This window comes from Mycteria americana, chromosome 16 (assembly GCF_035582795.1).
Source record: "Mycteria americana isolate JAX WOST 10 ecotype Jacksonville Zoo and Gardens chromosome 16, USCA_MyAme_1.0, whole genome shotgun sequence".
In the NCBI taxonomy this organism is placed as follows: Eukaryota; Metazoa; Chordata; class Aves; order Ciconiiformes; family Ciconiidae; genus Mycteria; species Mycteria americana.
This window is the reverse complement of record NC_134380.1, coordinates 7714977-7733445: the sequence shown is the minus strand read 5'-3', so window position 1 is coordinate 7733445 and position 18469 is coordinate 7714977. Positions and strand designations below refer to the sequence as shown.

The 18469-nt window shown below is 37.4% G+C and overlaps 2 protein-coding genes across 3 annotated transcripts in view; one reads left to right on the top strand and one right to left on the bottom strand.

Annotated features, from left to right (window-relative positions):
- Window positions 1-18469, bottom strand: part of LOC142417888 (nucleoside diphosphate kinase-like) — a 180616-nt gene that overhangs the window by 31334 nt on the left and 130813 nt on the right. The gene's annotated exons all lie outside the window — the stretch shown is intronic.
- SPAG9 (sperm associated antigen 9) overlaps window positions 1-18469 on the top strand; it is a 68437-nt gene that overhangs the window by 22735 nt on the left and 27233 nt on the right. For both annotated transcript variants that reach the window (XM_075519184.1, XM_075519183.1), the window contains exons 4-8: window positions 5650-5744; window positions 10552-10705; window positions 14865-15075; window positions 15611-15710; window positions 16834-16955. In XM_075519184.1, coding sequence (XP_075375299.1) covers window positions 5650-5744; window positions 10552-10705; window positions 14865-15075; window positions 15611-15710; window positions 16834-16955 — 682 coding nt within the window. The remainder of the gene's footprint in view (window positions 1-5649; window positions 5745-10551; window positions 10706-14864; window positions 15076-15610; window positions 15711-16833; window positions 16956-18469) is intronic.

Here is an 18469-nt window from a genome sequence, read left to right as displayed (position 1 = left end):
TAGCAACAAGGTGTCTTTGCAGCTGCAGAGGCAGCAGGGCTGCCTTGGCTTGTTAAAGCTCTGGGAAGAGGCTTTAGCCTTCTTCATCCTTCTGTCAAGTTAGCCTCTATCTTTCTTGCTGCTCTCTATAGAGTGGGAGATGGGCTAATGAGTGTGAGTGCAATATATCCCCTTAAGTTCCCTCCCCTGGTAAGTCTGTGCTTGAGCTAACTCGCTTGATTTTAAATGGATTAGGGTATGATAACCTGAGCAATTGAGTTGGTAGATTGGAAGGTGGAATGTGGCTGGGTACTTGTAGCAGGTAGCGGAGAGGATAACGTGTTCAGTCAGAACATAATGTGTGAATACAGCCTGAACATGTTCCGACATCCATGTCATGATTCCCTGCTTAGTTAATTTGCTCTGGTCCCTTGTCTTTCCTCTGCTTGCAGCGTATTTTGATCTTGCGCTGATCTTTCTCTGTTGTAGTGCTTAGAACAGATGAGCAATAAAGCAGCATGCTGGAGTTCCTGAATTTGAGCTTGTGGAATTTAACAATGCAAAGTCTCGTTTCCATCTTTCTCTGGCTATAAAGGACTGGATGTAGGAAATGATTGTGCAGCCACAAGGACAGTATGCTAGAAAGTTGAATGGTTGTCAGTGGTCTAACCCAAAAATCTTTAGACTTTTGCTCTATAGATTTAGAAAGGAATTTTATTACTTGCTTATAGCTTTTATCTCAAATACTGTTCTGTTTAATAGAAAATTTACTGGCTATATTACCTGTATGAAAGCAGCCTTGTCTTCTGCACATACTTGTTGGTGCTTTTTGCCTTTGCTGCAAAGAGATGATGCACTGCTGCTAGCGACTCTTTCAGAGCAAACTCCCCGAGTAGGAGGCCAAGGGTCTTATTTTCTTTTCCTGCATAGTTGATGTGGCACACTTCATAACTATGGCACTGCCTTTTTAAAGGCCTGGCTGCAGGCTGTTTTACGTTTACTACTCAGTTGGGAAAGTGAGGCAAAGCAGTACTTTAGCATCTGCTTGAGAGTTGACTAACACCTGTGGCACTCCTGCACAGATTTCCAAGTAAAACTTTTTTTTCTGTTTAAGGAAGTGATTTTTTTTTTTTATCCTTTGGGAAACAAGGCTAAGATGGTTCAATATCTCTTTCCCTGACACACAGAATATGGGCTTAGTTTAATGAAGCATAATTGGGCCATGGAAATTTCTCAGTGTTTTGTGCTGATACAACGTGACAGAACAGTGAGCCTGTCTCTGGCATTGGGAATGTACTTTGTCAGGTTCGTTTGGATAAACAGATTCCCCAGCGAGTCCCTGTATAGGGAAACAGGAAGAGAAGGCTAAGTGGGGATGTCTAATTACAATTGTGGCTAAGCATGTGTGCAAGCCATAGTGTTTTTGAGATTAGACTTTAGATATCTGTTCAAGCAAATAGTTTTTCTAAAGCCTTACGCTAATCATTAACAACTTGACGTATAAAGCCTGGATTTAACATTTTTATGTACTATTGTATCTGCCATCAACATTGTCTTATATGTGGATAAAGATGCATCAAGCTCACCAGTGGGAGTGACACTTCACTTAAAAGTAAATCACTTAAAAGACAATCCTTAAAAGTAAAAGGTAGTTATGTGGAAGTATGTTTAGGACTTTTGTACTGAATCAAGGAGATTCTAGAAATGTCTGTTACCTTAATAAATCTAGATTATGTGGGACACAGAAAGATCTATATATACACAGTTGGTCGCACATTCCCAAAGGGAGGAGCCGCTTGTGCCAAACCTGATTGGATCTGCAGGATGAACAGCGAGGGCTGTAGCACAGAGCCTGATCTGACAGTGAAAGAATTACTAAAACCTGTCCTGGGGGAGTTAAAGCATTGACACAGAAAGGAAGGAGGAGTGAAAGAGAAGGGAAGGTATAAAGGAGATGCTCTCAACCTGGTTAAGAAAAAGGTGCAGGTAACAATAGCCACAAAGTGGTATATACCTTCTTTGTCACAAACAAATGTGTATGAGGCTTGTGTACATTGGGAGCAGTCGTATTTTTAAGGGTAGGAATAGAAACTAATGACAGGATGTTCATTGTCTTTCACTGAATGTTGAAGCTTAAGATGTGAAAAAAACCTGTAACACTTTGTACAGTTGCAGAACTTGTCACATGCTGTATGAGGAAACCAATCTGAGTGTTTTTTGAGATGGAAAGACATTGCATTGCTGTCCCTTGCATTCAAAGGGAATGACTTTCATAATCATGCTGTAATGTCTTCAAAAGCTCATTATAGTTAGTTTTTACATGTTGTGCCCTAAAATGAGTTAACACATGAATTGTGAAGTGCTGTTAACTACCTAAGGTAGTTCTTCCAAGTTCTGAGTTTCTCTTTAATCCTCTCAACTAATGGTAATTGAGCAATGTATTTAATTACAACAATGATGGAGTGGTCAGTATTTATGATGTCCTCCTTGGAACAATTGGTCATATTCAAAATACTTGTGGACTTCAGGGGCAGCAAGGTAAGCTGTCAGTAGTAAAAGGTTATGGATGATTAAATATTGACCGCAACTCTTATTGAAGAGAAGTGTAGTAGATGTAGTCTTTTATTTATCATCTGTCCTTTAGTGTAACTTCAGTAAAAGTTGTGCTGATTTGAGAGCAATTATTCCATTTATATCTATTTTTAAAATTGCCAGTAATATTAATTTTTTTTCTTTGGATAGCTGAGTAATTTCAAAACATAGCAAAACTTTTGATCAAATTTGAGCACTTGAGATTTCTAGTGTGTTAATTCATTAGACTTTTTTTTTTTTAAATCAGGATGGCATTTCAAGGATATGCTGAGATGTGGAGTAATTTAGATTGAAAAGAGCCTCTGGAGGTCATCTTGTTCAAATCCCAGTGGTTTTGGAGGGAGTCTTCAAAATTTTGTTGTAGATGAGCAGTTAGTGAGCTAACTTCCCAATAAGTTACAGTATTTAATTTTTTATTACAACCTTTTCATTAACTGATTTCTAGAAGTTGAGAATCCATGTGCTATGTCTCATGACTCTACAGCACCAGCTGTGTAGCCCCCCCTGCCCTGTGCCACGGGTAGGGAGGGAGGGTGAGGAACTTTGCTGCTTGTGGACAATATTCCAGTATTGTCAGCTTTTATCCTTGGGACCCTGGATCAAGGCAGTGCTGTTTTTCTGATTTTTGGGTCACCACTGGCATGTATAGCCTGGATCTGTGGACAAATTGCCATGCTGCACTGCACATGATGCACACATTTGGTTTTTCATCTTTATTTTTGTGTTTCTGTAGCTTATGTGCTTTATGCTGAAGTATGTGACCTTCAGATTTGCTTATTTTACCATCAGCAGTATTTTCATCTGCAGAACAATACTAAACTACATAGTCCTTTAAATTGACCTGCCCTCTAGCCTCTCTATGTGGGTAACAAATATGATGAGACATTTCAGTAAACAAAAGAATAGACTGAGGGGAGGGAAGAAAGTCAGTTGAACCATGTATTTTGCAAAACATGGAAGTTGTGTGAGTTTTACTGACCCTACTCTCTGTTTCCCATGTGTTAGTTGTTCCCTGGAAAGATACTAGTTACTCAGCTTCTGTTTACTAGCTAAAAAGCACCACAGATGTTCTGTTTAAAATTTTACTTAGAGAAACCAATTGGTGTGCTGCAAATGGAAGTGTTTGCAGGTAGGTCAGCTTCTGTTCAGTAATATCTCCCTCCCATGATGAGGGAATACATGAACAGGATACAGAATGGTCTAATGTGCATTTCAAAGTTATGCGTTGTTTTTTTTTCCCCTGGAATTCCTAAATTAATTTGGATTATAATAAGCTTGTTGTGTAAAACTATGCACAGGAACCATTGGAACACCTAATTTTGGTTGCTTGGTGGAAACAGAAAACCCAAGAAATGTGGATAGTTGAAGGTGGAGCTTTCAATTCTTTTGATTGCTTCTATGTATGAGCAAGCATTAAAAAAATTCAGAAAGCAAATGAGATGGTCCTAGTAAAATGCTGCATTTATATAATTTTGTTGGAGGATAAATGTTGTAAGCTTTTGACAGCAGTTAAAGTATATTATATAATGTTGCTCTAAAAATAGCAAGATATTTCTTTTTTTTCTGGTCTGAATTATATTGATTAGTTCAGGTGAATGCTGGGAAAACAAGGATCTGTACGTAACCAGTATTTAACCATATAAATTACTGATTTATAGAATATCCATCAATCGGGATATCTTAAGCCAGTTCACTCTACCGAAAGAATCTCAGACTGAGAATATATATTCATATATAGCTAGTGCTGGCAAGCAGTGTTTGTGGAGAAGCTCATATTAACTGAAGTTAGTAGCATGTGAAGGTCAAGCTTACTGGCCTTGGACATATCAGCCCTGACTTGAAAGTAACACGTAGATGTAGGTTTCCAGGTGCTGCCGAATTCAGTCCTAATGTATGTAGATGCCCCCATAGTAAAAGGTTATGTAATATTTGTTGTACAAATGCCTGGTGTTAATCCTATTCTAAAAGTGCGCGTATACCCTTTCTAGAATAGCAGAAGAAATTACGGTTTTACAGAATAGGTATGTTTTTCTAGAGGAAGCCTTTGAGATGTGACCTGAATATGTCTTAGAAAAAAAGTACACTAAATTCTTCTGCAGTACACCTATTATTTCTTTCTTTTTTTTTTTTCCCTCTGAGTGCCCTATTCATCTTTGAATGCAAGTGCAGAAATGCTAAAAATACCAAATGTCATGTAGGCTTCTCTTCAGGCTTTCCCATTTTTCATTTCAAAGGCGTGTGTCCAAATTAACCTTTTGGAGTGATGCAGTGATACCTGTTACTTCTCCCCATGCGTGTCCCAGATCAGTTATGTCTGAGTAGCATCATTCTTTAGCTGATGGGAATCGGGGTTCATTAAATAAGTCATGACTACAGGAGTCAGCATGTTGGCCTGTGGCTGTCTCTTAAAAGAAAGAGAGCAAGGAAGCAAAGCTCTTCTCGAGTGCTAAAAATCCATAGGCACTCGCTCCTTTTTGAGATGTCAGTCTAGATCATTTAAAACCAAAGCTTTCTTTATTCTCTATAAGTGAACTTAAATTTATTTGGATGTTGGAAGAAAAGAGAGAGATGCTGACTTCATATTTCCTTCTATGGAAATAATCTGATTCTTAGTTTGTAGATTCATTATGTTTATTTGAGGTCATATTGTCTGACCTTTGCAGTTCTTTGCAGTTAGGCTATAGTGAAATGTATTGTGTGTCATATAGTAAATTTTAATATCTATTGGACATAGAGGTCTTAAACAGCCTCTGAAACAGATTTGAACATGGCACTTCCATTCAAAACTCTTGTTTGTAATATCATACGCACTTCGTGTGCCCTTAGGATGTTTCCTGTGCATGAATGCACAAGTAAGTTCTCCAGTTTTTTTATTTATTATGGGCTTCTCTCTGGTTTGTGGTTTTACACACTGTATAATTTTGCTTCTTTCTTTTTCTGTTTCTTTAATGTTTCTGAATGCTTTTACTATTTTTAGAATTACAGGGGAAGATTATATTGTATTGGCCAAGAATTATGCAGTTGTAGTAAAAGTAAATGGTATTAAATATTTCTTACTGTTTCTCTCGTTTTAAACAGATGATTCACAATTATATGGAGCACTTGGAAAGAACCAAACTTCATCAGCTAACAGGGGGTGATCAGCTAGAATCCACAACACACAGTAGAATTAGGTAAGCTATTTATTATGCTCTCACCCTGAAATGAAAGAAAAAAAATCCATTCATTTGTGTTTGCAAGACTTTGTTCTTTAATCCTATAACAACAGTTCGGCTGAATCGGAAAGATTTGTTGTATGATTGGAATGCGGTAAGAGAATAGTGTAGAAATCAGTAGAAAGAGGCTTTTGCTGTTGTACTGCTAAACGTTGAGATATATGTAGTATGTTAGCCTTAAACAATTTCAGCTTTTTTGAGTGTTTGCATTCGAGTAGGCAGGGAAAATGTCAGCAGCTGTCCCAAAATAATGGATATCTTGCTGTGGCTTTGTGTACGGGTTGATGAAAGTGTGTATCGTGGTACCCGTTTGTTTGAAGGGCTTGATGTGAATATATTATGCAGATTTTGAAGCTTTCTAGCCTATGAACTCTGCTAGAGTGGAAGGAGGGGAGAATAACTCCAGGGCTGGCTGTGTCTCTGCGTTGCTGCATAGATGCTGCGAGGAGCCCGGTGGCTCCCGGCGCGAGGGGGAGGAGAGCGGTGATGTCATTGCTCTGGAGCTGCTGCAGAAGAGTGGAAAGCTGCTGCCGATGGCATTGTTTTTGTGGCAGCGGCTGAATGACAGACTTTGCCTACAAAGATACACCCTCGGCCCCTGTGTAGCCTTCTTGGTTCCGGCGTTTCACCATGCCAGCGCAGCGCCATGAATCCTGGATGCATGCTGCTGTTTGTGTTTGGCTTCGTTGGCGGGGCGGTGGTCATTAATTCGGCTATCTTGGTGTCTCTCTCTGTTTTGCTGCTTGTGCACTTTTCTATTTCTACTGGTGTGCCAGCTCTGACGCAGAACCTACCAAGGATACTCAGGTACTCTGACCTACTGAACCTTGGCTTCACGCGCTCTTCCCTTTTCTCTGCTTTCCCTTTTCCTTTCAAACAGAAAGAGCAAGGATAAATTAGAGATGTAAATTATATAAACATTTCAAATTCTATTGTAAACATATTTAGGGACTGGGATATGGCAATGTATTTTTTTATACACTCAAACTTCATTGCCTTTTATTTAAGCAAGTACAAGGTCAGTTTATGTATCTTTTTTTTAGAAAGCTATTACATTCATTTATCGTACCCTGCAAAAAAGCTGTGATGATAATGTCGTGGATAAAGCTTACGTTCAGTGTATTGTCAGGCACTTGGTTGATCTTGTGTAGCCATAAATGTATGCAGTCTGAGGCCTCGTACTACTAAATTTCACTTTTTTTTTAAATCAAAAGAATTATGTAAGATCAGTTAATTGATGATCTGCTCAAAAACATGGTAATTAATTGACCACACTATTTTTTAAAAAAATCTGATTATTGGTTGGTGGGAAAAGAAATCTTTCATTATTTAAGCATTAGAGCTCCTAAAGCCTATTCACTATTGTTCAGCCAAATGTTATCCTCTCCTCTTTTTCTGTACTTGTATGGCAAGCTGCCAACTCTGTCCCCCTCAAGTTATGTTCTGTTTGTCCTAGTTGCCTGGAGCAGTAGCAGAGATGCATTAGAATATTGTGACCAAAAGTAATTTTGACATGTTTTAGTACTGTAATTACAAATGGAAGACAGCTGGAGAAGTTCTAAAATGTAGCTTTCTGCCCTGAAAACTTGACATACTTAAACTCTGGTTGTAAATTTAATAGTAAACTTTATTTGAAAAGGGAAAAATGCTGGAAAATATTATTCTCTGAAAGAGCTATGTGACTTTTTCACTTTAATAGGTGGTGCATGTAGACTTTCTATGGTACTACGCTTTTAACTTGGGTCTCTGAGCACAGAAGGGTTGTTCCAAAGGTTTAAAGCCAATCAATAGATAAAAGAAATACCAATTATTAATAACTGATAATAAATGTGTATGAATATTTAAACACAAAGAAATAAAATAAAGTGTAACTCTCTATAGACTGATCTAGTTAGTAAGGCTGTACTTGTTTAAAAGGGAGGGAAAACCAAACCCAAAACAAATAACCCCCAACTTTAAAAAAACAAAGCAGAATATTGAACTTCATGTTCAATAACTTCTATTAGATTTTTTTTTTTAATATTTAAGCAGTCAGATGGTTTAAGAAATAGGTTTTTTGTAATGTGCTTTTGCTCCCCTGAAGAATATTTAATGGAATGGAAGGGTTTTGGGAAGCTATGCTTTTTCCAGCCCCTAGTAATTTGTTTTAGCAATTACAGGAATTGGAACTCAGTTTCTTAGTCTTTTATTCATTTAAACAAGATAAAAATATAGGATGAAGGGATCTAATTGTAGAAGAATTGTTTCTATTTTTTTTAACACTACTCGGATTTTGGAACAGAGCATCTGGTTGCTTATCCGAAAGGTTCCTGTAAATGCTTCAATACATCACTTCAGAATATTAGTTTAGGCTTTTAAAACATGTGCCTGCCTTCTGTTCACTGTCGTATTTTCAGATATTTCTTGGACATTGGGGGAGTAGAAGGGGTTCTTTGCTTTCCGGTCAACAACCAGTGAAGTAAGTTGCAATTGCTTCAGTCTAATCAGAGAATTTCTTTTAATGCAGACATGCACATAAAAACCTTCACTTCCAAAATAAGCCCCCTTTTTCAAACTTCGTTTACTGTGTAGTCTTGCAATGCACCTGAACTGTGTTTTAGCGCATCAAAATACGTTCATTATAAAATTTATTTAAAACTATTCCACAAAAAAGCAAATGTCAGTTGTGAATTTTTTTGGTACCCACTTTGTTTAAATTCTCTCTTCTGAAGAATGCAAAGAAGATAAGCTTTGTGGCATATCCTGCAAGTAAGCAAATCTGTCTGCTCTGAACCATTGCTCCGGGAGGCGTTTTCCAAAGCAAAGGGCCCTTCACAATGCATGCTTTATCACGGGCTTGCTTTTCCACTGAAGGGCTGCTTTTTTCCCTTTTTTTGTTGCTGGACTTCTTAACCAATGAAATGGTTTCAGTCTGTCTTTTGACATAATCTAAGCTTATGTGGTGTGTTTTTTTGTTCCCCACACACATTAGAGTTGTGGGAAATCTAAAGAAAAGCAGAACCTGTTACAATAGCGGGAATCGTTGGAATTGGATTCTGTCTAGTTCTGCGGCTATTTTTCATGAAGACTTTTCAGCGCAGTTAGCTTGCAGATGCTGGAACAGTATCTGATGCTTTTTATTTTGTAACCCTGACTGATTTTGCTTTACTTGCTTTGCTGCCTACTTTGCTCTGCTAAACTACTTCCAAATTAACATGTAATTTGGAATAGTATTTACAAAAGGCCAAGATACATGCAATGTGAGAATTAGTTGCAAAGATTTTTGTGACATGGAGTGTCTTTGTACACCTGTATTGGAAAGGTTCATGCCAATTAAAATTGTTTACTATTTGAACATTGGCTTTTTGGCGATGTAAAATTTACCAAAAGGAGTTTACTGCTTAATTGCTCAATACAATCCCTTCTTGACTAACTCTTCTTTTAAGTAAACAAAAACCAAAACAAAAAAAAAATTTATAGAAGTGCTTGGCTTTTTTCTTTTGCTGTTCAACATTCCCTTTCATATTTTTTCGTATAACTTATATGCAGATACTAATTTTGCACAGAATTCTGCCTAGGTTATGTTTAATTTGTGAAAAGCCTTGCAAAAGAAAGTGTATGTGGTTGTGATTTGACTATGGTGCTAAAATGTGAGATCTCTCAAATCTTAATATTATTTTGTCTGGATTGTCTCTGCTGGGCTACTACAGGCAATGCTTTCTCAAGAAGTGTAATTTTCTGCCATTACTTGTGCACACCTTTACCTTTTGTCTTTAGTATACTTAAAGCTGTGCTGGTTGATTACAGTCCTTTTTTCTGTAGTTCATTGTTCTGACTGAACAAATACTTTACTTTATCTCAGTTCTGTGCCTGGCTGGTATTTTTCCTTTTCAGGGCTGGCTGTAGCATCCTATTAATTGCATTCTACACAATGTTTTTGTCTCTTGCTACCAGCAATAATTAGTCTTTTTGTTCACCGATCACACTACGGAGAGCAAGATTGACTTGGGGATTTTTTTTTTTTTATATGAAGCTTTGGAATTTCCAAACGTTTGCCATAGAGGAGTGATACAGACAGCAGAGATGGTGAAGAGTTGGGATGAAGTCACTTGCCTTACTGGCACAAGCTTTTGTGCAGCTTTAGGGTGAAGTAGAGTGTTGAACTGATCTTGGCTAAAACTGCAATTTTTGGCTGGGCTAGTTTTAACATCAGTAATTCCTTGACCCAGGTTTTTTCAGTTATACAAATCCATGTAGTTTGTCTGATCTTCAGAAGAAAACTACTGTAAATTTTGAGAAGAGTTGGACTTTAAGCTGATTGTTTACAACTTTCCCAAATGCTTCAGTTAATGATTTAGCTTGTTGGCTGTTGTAGAAGTTATGTGGTACTGTATCTTGGAAAAAAAAAAAAAGTGCAAAATGGTATTTTTAAGACTGGTTGCTGAAAACTGTAATTTAATCTGAAATAAGGAAACATTTTCATCTTATACTCCAGTTTGTGTTGCACTTCTGTCAAATGTGTTTACTATAGATTAGCTTTGGTGCAATCAATAACTGCTGCCTAAAGTCATGAAATAGACTATTTGCAATTAAATCATGTGAAATGAGGAATTATGTGTTGTAATACAAACTGTGTATTATGCTACATTGTGTATTTAATAGAGCATGGTGTATGACTGTTTGAACCTATAATTTTACCACTTCCCTGCTGATTTCAGAGGTGTACAGGAAAATAAATTTTGTGACATCTGAAATGGCTGATGAAACCTATCTCTCTTTCAAACAGAAAGGAGCGTCCGATATCACTGGGCATCTTCCCATTACCTCCAGGAGATGCACTACTTACGCCTGAAACTCAGAGAGAAGCAGGAGAAACGCCTGGGTCAGAGCACTGGAAATTCCACGAGCTAAGCCAGCCACGGTCCCACACAAGCCTAAAGGTGAGCACTCAGCTCAGCTGCCTTGTGTGTTAGGAGAAACTCCCATAAACAGATTATAGCTCCTTAGTGGAGAGAAAAAGGAAATTGAAGGGGAGGAGGGAAAACCCTAAATCATCTTTGTGTAAGCCCAGTATGCTGCTTACTTAAATGAGCTTTGAGGGAACTTATTTACTGGAAGAAATGGAGTTTGGGTTGCATTTTCTGAATAAGTGGTAATACAAGCTAGTTCTCCTCTTACTCACAGGAGTGGGTTTTTTCTTTCTGACTAAGGACCCTTTCCAAAGGTCAGTCACTTGTTCTTTACACATTAGATATGTAACTAGATAGTGTAAACAGGTCTGCTGGTGTAATATCCTTTTAGAAGGAAAGCTTTGACTACTACACAGGCAGTACTCTTAACGCAGCCTCTGCCTACTATCAGGCATATAGCGTAGGTATACTGCAGAGTTGAGAATGACCTAACTTTCCTAAATTAGCCTGTGATTATGATTTCCCTTACTTGTAGCTTGGCTATAATTCCTGCAATTGTTCTGGGCTCCAACAGTGAGAGGGTGGCATAGAACAAACTGCAGAAATGGAAAAATGGGGGAGTGGTGTTGGAGTGTGATGAATCTGGCAGTCGGGACTAGGGTGCACTAACAGCAGAGTGGGAGGAGGGATCTGCAGGGTGAAGAACTCCAGAATGTGTAAAGCCTCCCTATATCTTTATGTTGATGAGGGTTTGTGGGTTGGTTGTTTTTGTTTGTTTGTTGTGGGGGTTTTTTTGGTGGTTTGTTTTTTTGGGTTTGTTTTTTTTTTTGAAGTCTATGGATGTACTGTTATTTCTGAAAAGGCATATGGCTGAGAGGAATTTCCTCCAAAGTGAATTTAATACCTAGCAGGGGATTATTAAACTGATAAGAATTTAAAAACTAGCCAGACATAATTGGAACGCAGACATTTCTTTTTTGCCTAGAGGTGATAAGGAGATAATGAGAAGTGTAAGTAATGGTTAATTATAAACATATCAAAGTGACAACAGGAGTTTGGATCTAAAAATTGTCACTTAATAAACTCTTAGCTAGGACAACTTTTGGATCTTAAATTTCTCCTATTCCCTTTGTCCTATGCCAATTAACATCAATAAATTGACAGACTTTAGGAGAGCTGACTGAAATACAACTTAAAAGTTATGAATAAGAATAAGTGGAGATGAGGTATAAAGGGAAGTCTCTGATTCATCCTGTCCCCTCAGAAAATTATATTGTCAAAATAGGCTTCTTGGTATAGGTCTTCTAAAAATAATGCGCAGCTAAAAGAGAATTTACAAAATAGCACAGACTATAATTTTTCAAACCTAGTTAGTCAGAATAAGTTCCTTAGGTCCAAAGCAGCATCTTTGCTTTTTAGCTGTGAATGTGAAGTACTTCTGAAGTGAACATGCTGAATAACGTGATATATTGAAGTCATAACCAGAATTTGAAACTTTTTTCTCTAATACTTTTATTTCCTCTAAATACTTTTACCATCAAGTACAAGGCATAAGCAAGATGCTACTGTTTTCAGGCATCTGTTTTCCATTCATGGATGAACATTTTGTTAATGGTCAGTGTTTCCTCTCAAAGTATTACAAAGAGTAGGTGTCAGGGAGAAACCCAGACTAAAAAGACTGCGTCTCCTGTAGCTTGCACAGTAGTGATGTTGCTGGATATCATTGTAAGACAATGTACAGTTATGTACCATTCATTCTCTTCTGCTTATTGCTGCAAAGCATTGCACATGAGCTACTACTTCTTCAGGTTTAATTATCTAATTTTTAAACTAATTTTTCTTTTTTCAGGAAAGCTCTTTTGGCAACGTTGCCAGAAGAGTCAAATTTGCTAAGTCAACCCAGCATTGACTTTCAAATGCTTAGGCTTTGAGATATTTTGATTAATTCATTGTCACTTAATGGAATTGCATTTCATCTTCACTAGTTCTAGAACAAACATTCATGATAGTTTAATTGGAATAGTTTCCAAAAGTTAGCTAAAAAAAAAATACAGTAGATAATAAAGTCAGAAATGTAAAATAGATGGAATTATTTGAAATTCCTTTAAGGAAAGGACCATTCTCTTCACTGTTTTCTCTTGTGCTATCAAGCCAGTTTTTCTTGAGCTTTGTGTGTGAAAGTCAGTGATCAGTCTGCGCTGCATCAGTTAGTGGATGCTTTTGGAATACAAAGATGTAGGAATGTTTGAACAGAGCCAAGAGCTCTGAGGTTTTATTCCCTGTGTGTGTGAACTCTGGATTCCCTTGGTAGGGGTACCATTTCCTCCCTTCTGTATCTGCTTGCTGAAGTATGAATCACTATCCAGCAGCTGAACTTCACCAGTTCAAAAGGCAATTGGGTAAATTGTGTAGCGCCTTTTTTTTTTTTCTTGGACCTAACACCTTAATATGTTGGGTTTGTTGCCTTGTACTACTATGGGTAAGTGTACATGTTTTATTCCTTTAGAGGCATCTGTTAGTTGACTATATTTCTGAATAATTTTGTCAGAATATCAAATATTAATTACTGGTTATTTTGGAATTTACTAAAAAAGGATGAAAACTGGAAGCAATTGATAGGCAGGTTTTGAAAGTGCTGAATTTTGTTTCTAAGGCTTGCAAATTCCATGTGGGGATGTCACTACAGGATGCAAGCTTTTCACTTACGCTGATATACATAAATGTGTGTTTTTCTCCCTGACCCCACAAATTAAAATCTTATTGTGCCAGAAAGTTCCAAAAGTAAAAATTTAGAAATTACAATTCTTGGTAATCTTATACTAAGTACAAATGAGAGAATGTGTGTCTATATACAGGTCTCTCTTGTATTTTTTTTTTTTTTAAATAACCTTAAAATTCAGTTTCACTTCCTTCTCAAAAAGGGGTGCTAGCAGTACAATGAATTGATGCTTCAAAAAGCCTAAATTTCCTTCATTCTTGACAAGTTTTGGTTTCCTGAGCTAACAGATATGTCCTCTTTAAATGTCATAGACTTGTCTAGGAGCCTTGCTGTCATCTCCGATTCCCAAACAAGACCCTAAAAACTTTTTATCAAAACTTACCATTTTGCCTTCATTTTGCACATAGCAGCCTCTGTGTCATCTTGATTTCCATGGCCCCCCCCCGAGACTCCTCTAACCCTGTGTGCTAGAAAATACTGGCCTGAACAGAACAACTTGTTTTCATATCTGCACTGAGATTGCACTGTTGTGTGCTATTTAAGTCATAGTTAAGATGTCTGGCTGCTGGTATGGCTCTGGTCATGAATGAGGAGTGAAATGTGAATGAAAGGAGACGAGGTCTAGAAAAGGGCTATTAGTATTATCAGGTAGTAGCCTCTAGTTATATCAAACATGGTCTAGCCTGCCCTCGAACACAGTGCCTGATGCAGCCCTATCAGAGTAATGACCATAATCTTGAGTCTATACTCAAGCCATACTTGCGGTTCTTCATACAGTGTCACTGTAGTGTAAACTGTTGCCAGGAATCGGCTTCTAAGAAGGAGCTATTTACTGATGTTCCATAGTTGATTCAACATCTAACTGGACAAGTAGTCACTGCAGTTCACGGTCTCATTCGCAATGTCGTCCAGGACTTACAGTTCAGACTGGAAAGTGTGTAAAAACACTTCACAGTTTCAGTGAAGTGCTTGCAAATACTATACTTTGATATCAGTTAAATCCATGTTCTGCATCAATGCTTCAGTGTCCACTTTTTAAGAAGATGTTTTAAGATATTATGCACATTTTGAGGAATTAAAAATTTATAACAGCTTTGGGAAGATTCAGCAGTTCATTGTGCAGCTAGAAGGATTACTGATATGGGAATGCTGCCTGTTGTCTAGAAGACTTAACAGAAAAGCACCTTAAAGTCATGGCTGTAATTATCAACTGAGACCAAACATTAGGATTAAAAATAAGGGCATGTTTTATGTAGCTATAACCTCCTTAATGGAAGTGAAACAGCCATAGTCTAAAGATGAATTTGGCAGTACTGGCTTAAAGTATTCTTTCCATTCCTCTTTCTTTGCATATGCATATTCTTCAGTAAAATACAGTGATTTTGGTGTTTGTTCTTTAGTTTATATGCCTAACTCTTCTAATAATACTTTAATTTGTGTTAATCTTTTAATGGTAATGTTCAATTTTAGGATGAGCTCTCTGATGTTAGCCAAGCAGGCTCAAAATCTACTACTCCAGCATCCACAGCTGCCTCAGATGTACCTGTACTGCCTGCTGAAACTCCTCAAAAGGAAGATGTTGAAGGGCTTGCAAAGGACACAGATATGCCAAATGAGAAGCTGGACGTAAGCAAGAATATTGAAGTACAGGTAGTTCAAGAGACAAGAAATGTGTCCACTGGTGAGCTGCTTTAACTTTTTAAGTATACGGTTACTATGGACCTCATATTTAATCCATTATGAAATATCTTAATTGTTGTGCCACAAATGAGAAGTAGGGTTTTTTACTCAATATTTTTAGGAGTACAGAGTATTGGTAAGAGATAGAAGTCTGTTGTTTATTGGTGGCTTTAGTCCTTATTTTTCTAGAATCAGAATTATTTATGACACTTCCTTGTAAACAGCAGAAGTGGCACTCATCAAGACACGAAAAGTCAGGAGATGATAGGCATCTGCTTGGTTTCGATTGCAGAAATAGTGGAAAACAAGTACTGTTGGATGACTTAAGTTAAATTCAGGAGAGATTTAGACATTCCACTGTCCGCCCTAGAGTATCAAAATCCATAGGTCTTCTCATTTAATTACCTTGATAAGTCTTTGAACAGAAGTCTACTAATTTGGTGATCAATTAAGAACTGCATGTAGATAATGTCATATGTCACAGTGATTTTTGTTGTTGTTGTTGTTATGGAGACATACCACTTGCTTTTTCCTAGGTGGAACTGAAAATGAAGAAAAATCTGAAGTTCAGGCAATCATTGAGTCAACTCCAGAGTTGGATATGGATAAAGATCTCAGTGGATATAAGGGTTCCAGGTAAGTTGTGTGTTGCAATTTGAGTAGGAAGACTCATTTTAGAAGGTACCAGACTTTGGTTTTGAACTTGTGACTTGTTTAGAAATTTTACCGGACTGAGATAATGCATTACATAACGAATCTCCTACTTCTGACCTTACTTCCCCAAATTCCTCAGGAATTGTTAAGTACAACAGCAGTTCTTCATTCTGTTGCTATACTTGATGAATGTTCAGGGTATTTCATATTACAGCAGACTTTAGAATGCTTAAAAATTCTTTCTGTATTTCAAGCAAAGGGTCTATACCAAGAGGCCTTTTCTCTGTAGATCAAGGTTTCAAGGTACTAGCAGTTTCCAAGCTGTGTCTTGTATTTTCACCCATATCTTTAAAATCTGGAGTTATGACTGACTTTGCAAATGTTACAGCATTTATTTATCAGATTCTGATGGTGGAATCCCAGTGTTGGCAGAATGCTTTTGCCTGAGTTCTGCTTCTTTGCAGGCTTGTGCTTGTGAAGGATAACATTTCTTTCAAAAGCTCTAAAGCCCTGTAAAAAAATAAACAAGTGCTGTTTAGTAGTGGAGTGAGTGCCTCATCTTCTAGGCAAGCCCTGAACGATTTAGGGTCTAGCCACAAGTCCTTTAAATGTGTCTGTGTGTTTCATTCTTGTGATGAGATGGAAGAAATGATCTTGTATAGTGAATAGTAATGGCATAAGACCTTTATGTGAAAGAAGCCCCCTTTCTGGCCAGAGGAATATTTTGATCTCTACTTGGTTCTCTTGTGTTCTTGTTATATTAAATGACTTCCAGTTTGGCTGAACTGTCTGTTCTTTAAGCGTTTGGGCTGATTAAGTCCTGATGGGGCTGAATTTCTATATGGCAAAACTTGATATACTTTAATTTATTAAAATCCTGACCAGCTCAAAATCAGCAGCTACCTCAAGTTTAGAATCTTGATGCCAAAGTAGTATTTGAAAATAGAATCTAGGACTCTAAGCCAACTGAAAGCTTTTGAAAATTTTACTTCTGTTTTTTTGGAGGTAACAAATGAACTACTGTTAAAAACACAGAGAAAACTTTCTTCAATGTGGGAATGTTTTCTTTCTGCTTTTTTATGTCTTGTTTTAATTCTTTGAATAGCACTCCTACCAAAGGCATAGAGAACAAAGCATTTGACCGTAATACAGAGTCACTCTTTGAGGAGCTGTCATCTGCTGGTTCTGGCCTAATTGGAGATGTGGATGAAGGTGCAGATTTACTGGGTAAGAAAGGTTATTTAAAGAGGGATTTTCCTTGTTAGTGGAGTCCTTAATTATCCTTGCTGGATTTACTGTTAGGGTTCATTTGCATTAAAATCTTTTGAGTATCATCCTTAGGTGGTTATTGGAATGCAAAAACAGGAGAAGGTGTTTGTTCTTTCAGTGTAACAATATCAGCCTTAATCTTTTGGGGCACTTCTTATGCTATTCTCTATTTCAGTTTTCTCTACATGTTCTCTGACACAAAGATTTTTTGTCTTGAGCAAGGATTTTTATCTTGAGCTAGTTTTAGGTAGTTTAATTCAGATTGTGCCCAATCTGTAATGGCCTGGCTTTATCACCTCTCTATGGAATTTAACTTGTAAGAGAGAATTGCAGCAGAATGCAGTGGTGGTAATTTGAGAATTTCATTAATTGAAAGGGAGGGGGAACCCACATTTCCTTTCCCCCTAAGCAGCTTGCTGCTACTTGTGTGCTGACTGAACAAAATGTAAGTTTTGGGAATATGAGTTGATCAGGAGCAAAAAGGTTGTTAAAACAAGGTTCTTTCTATAAACAACATAAGATATTTTTGGCCCTATCAGTGTTCAGGCCTCATTTTGAAATAAAGCTGGTACTATGGAATGTATAAAATGTAGATGCAACTCTTGTGTGTGTTAGAAATGGGTTGTATACAGAAAATCAGCAGTTTGTTTGCTTCTGTCATCTTACCTAGCAAAAATACAGATTGTTAGTAGTATTATTTAGAACTGTTGTGTGTGCAGTCTGCATTTCTGGTTGTTCATTGTTCCACCAGAAACTTATTTTACATTGAGTAGGTGACACTTCTGCAAACTGTTACTTACTAGGAGTAATGGGCCTATCTCCAGTCTGAGAGATGGTTTTTCTTTGTTGTCACTCTCTGCTGCTGTGAATCCTGAGCAGTGAGGACCACCACATCCTTGCTGGAACATACTCCATCCAAAACTCTTGCACTCTGTGACAGAGACAACTAATGACACATTCTGCATGCAAAAATATAGATACTGGAGAAGTATTAACATATAGCAACTTCCATCCCTTAGCTACATGACAGATTGTTTAAAGAAACCAAATTACTGTCAGGATTTCCTGATAATAGATGCTTTGTTTTCCATGGGCAAAAATATACTTCTTAGTTTAATGTATCAAAAGTTTGTCACTGACTTCGTTACCATTTTCCATAAAACTACTGCTAGAAACACCAGTGTGTGCAAAATGAACACATTGTTATAACTGCATTTGTTATGCAGAATGTGTTTGGTCTAAAAGTTTTACTATATAATCATGATTTCACTTTGAGCACAACCATAGTCCAAATTACTCTGTATTACTTAAAAGCCACATCTGCATCCAGGATAGTCAGTGGTTTCAAGCATTTGGATCTGTTCTAAGTGAGCATTAAATTTTAGTTTGGAGTTCTGTAAAAGTAGTTAATTGGGATTCTCTAATCTGTTTTCTCTTGGGCTGCATACCCAGGGGAATATTCTGGTGTGTAT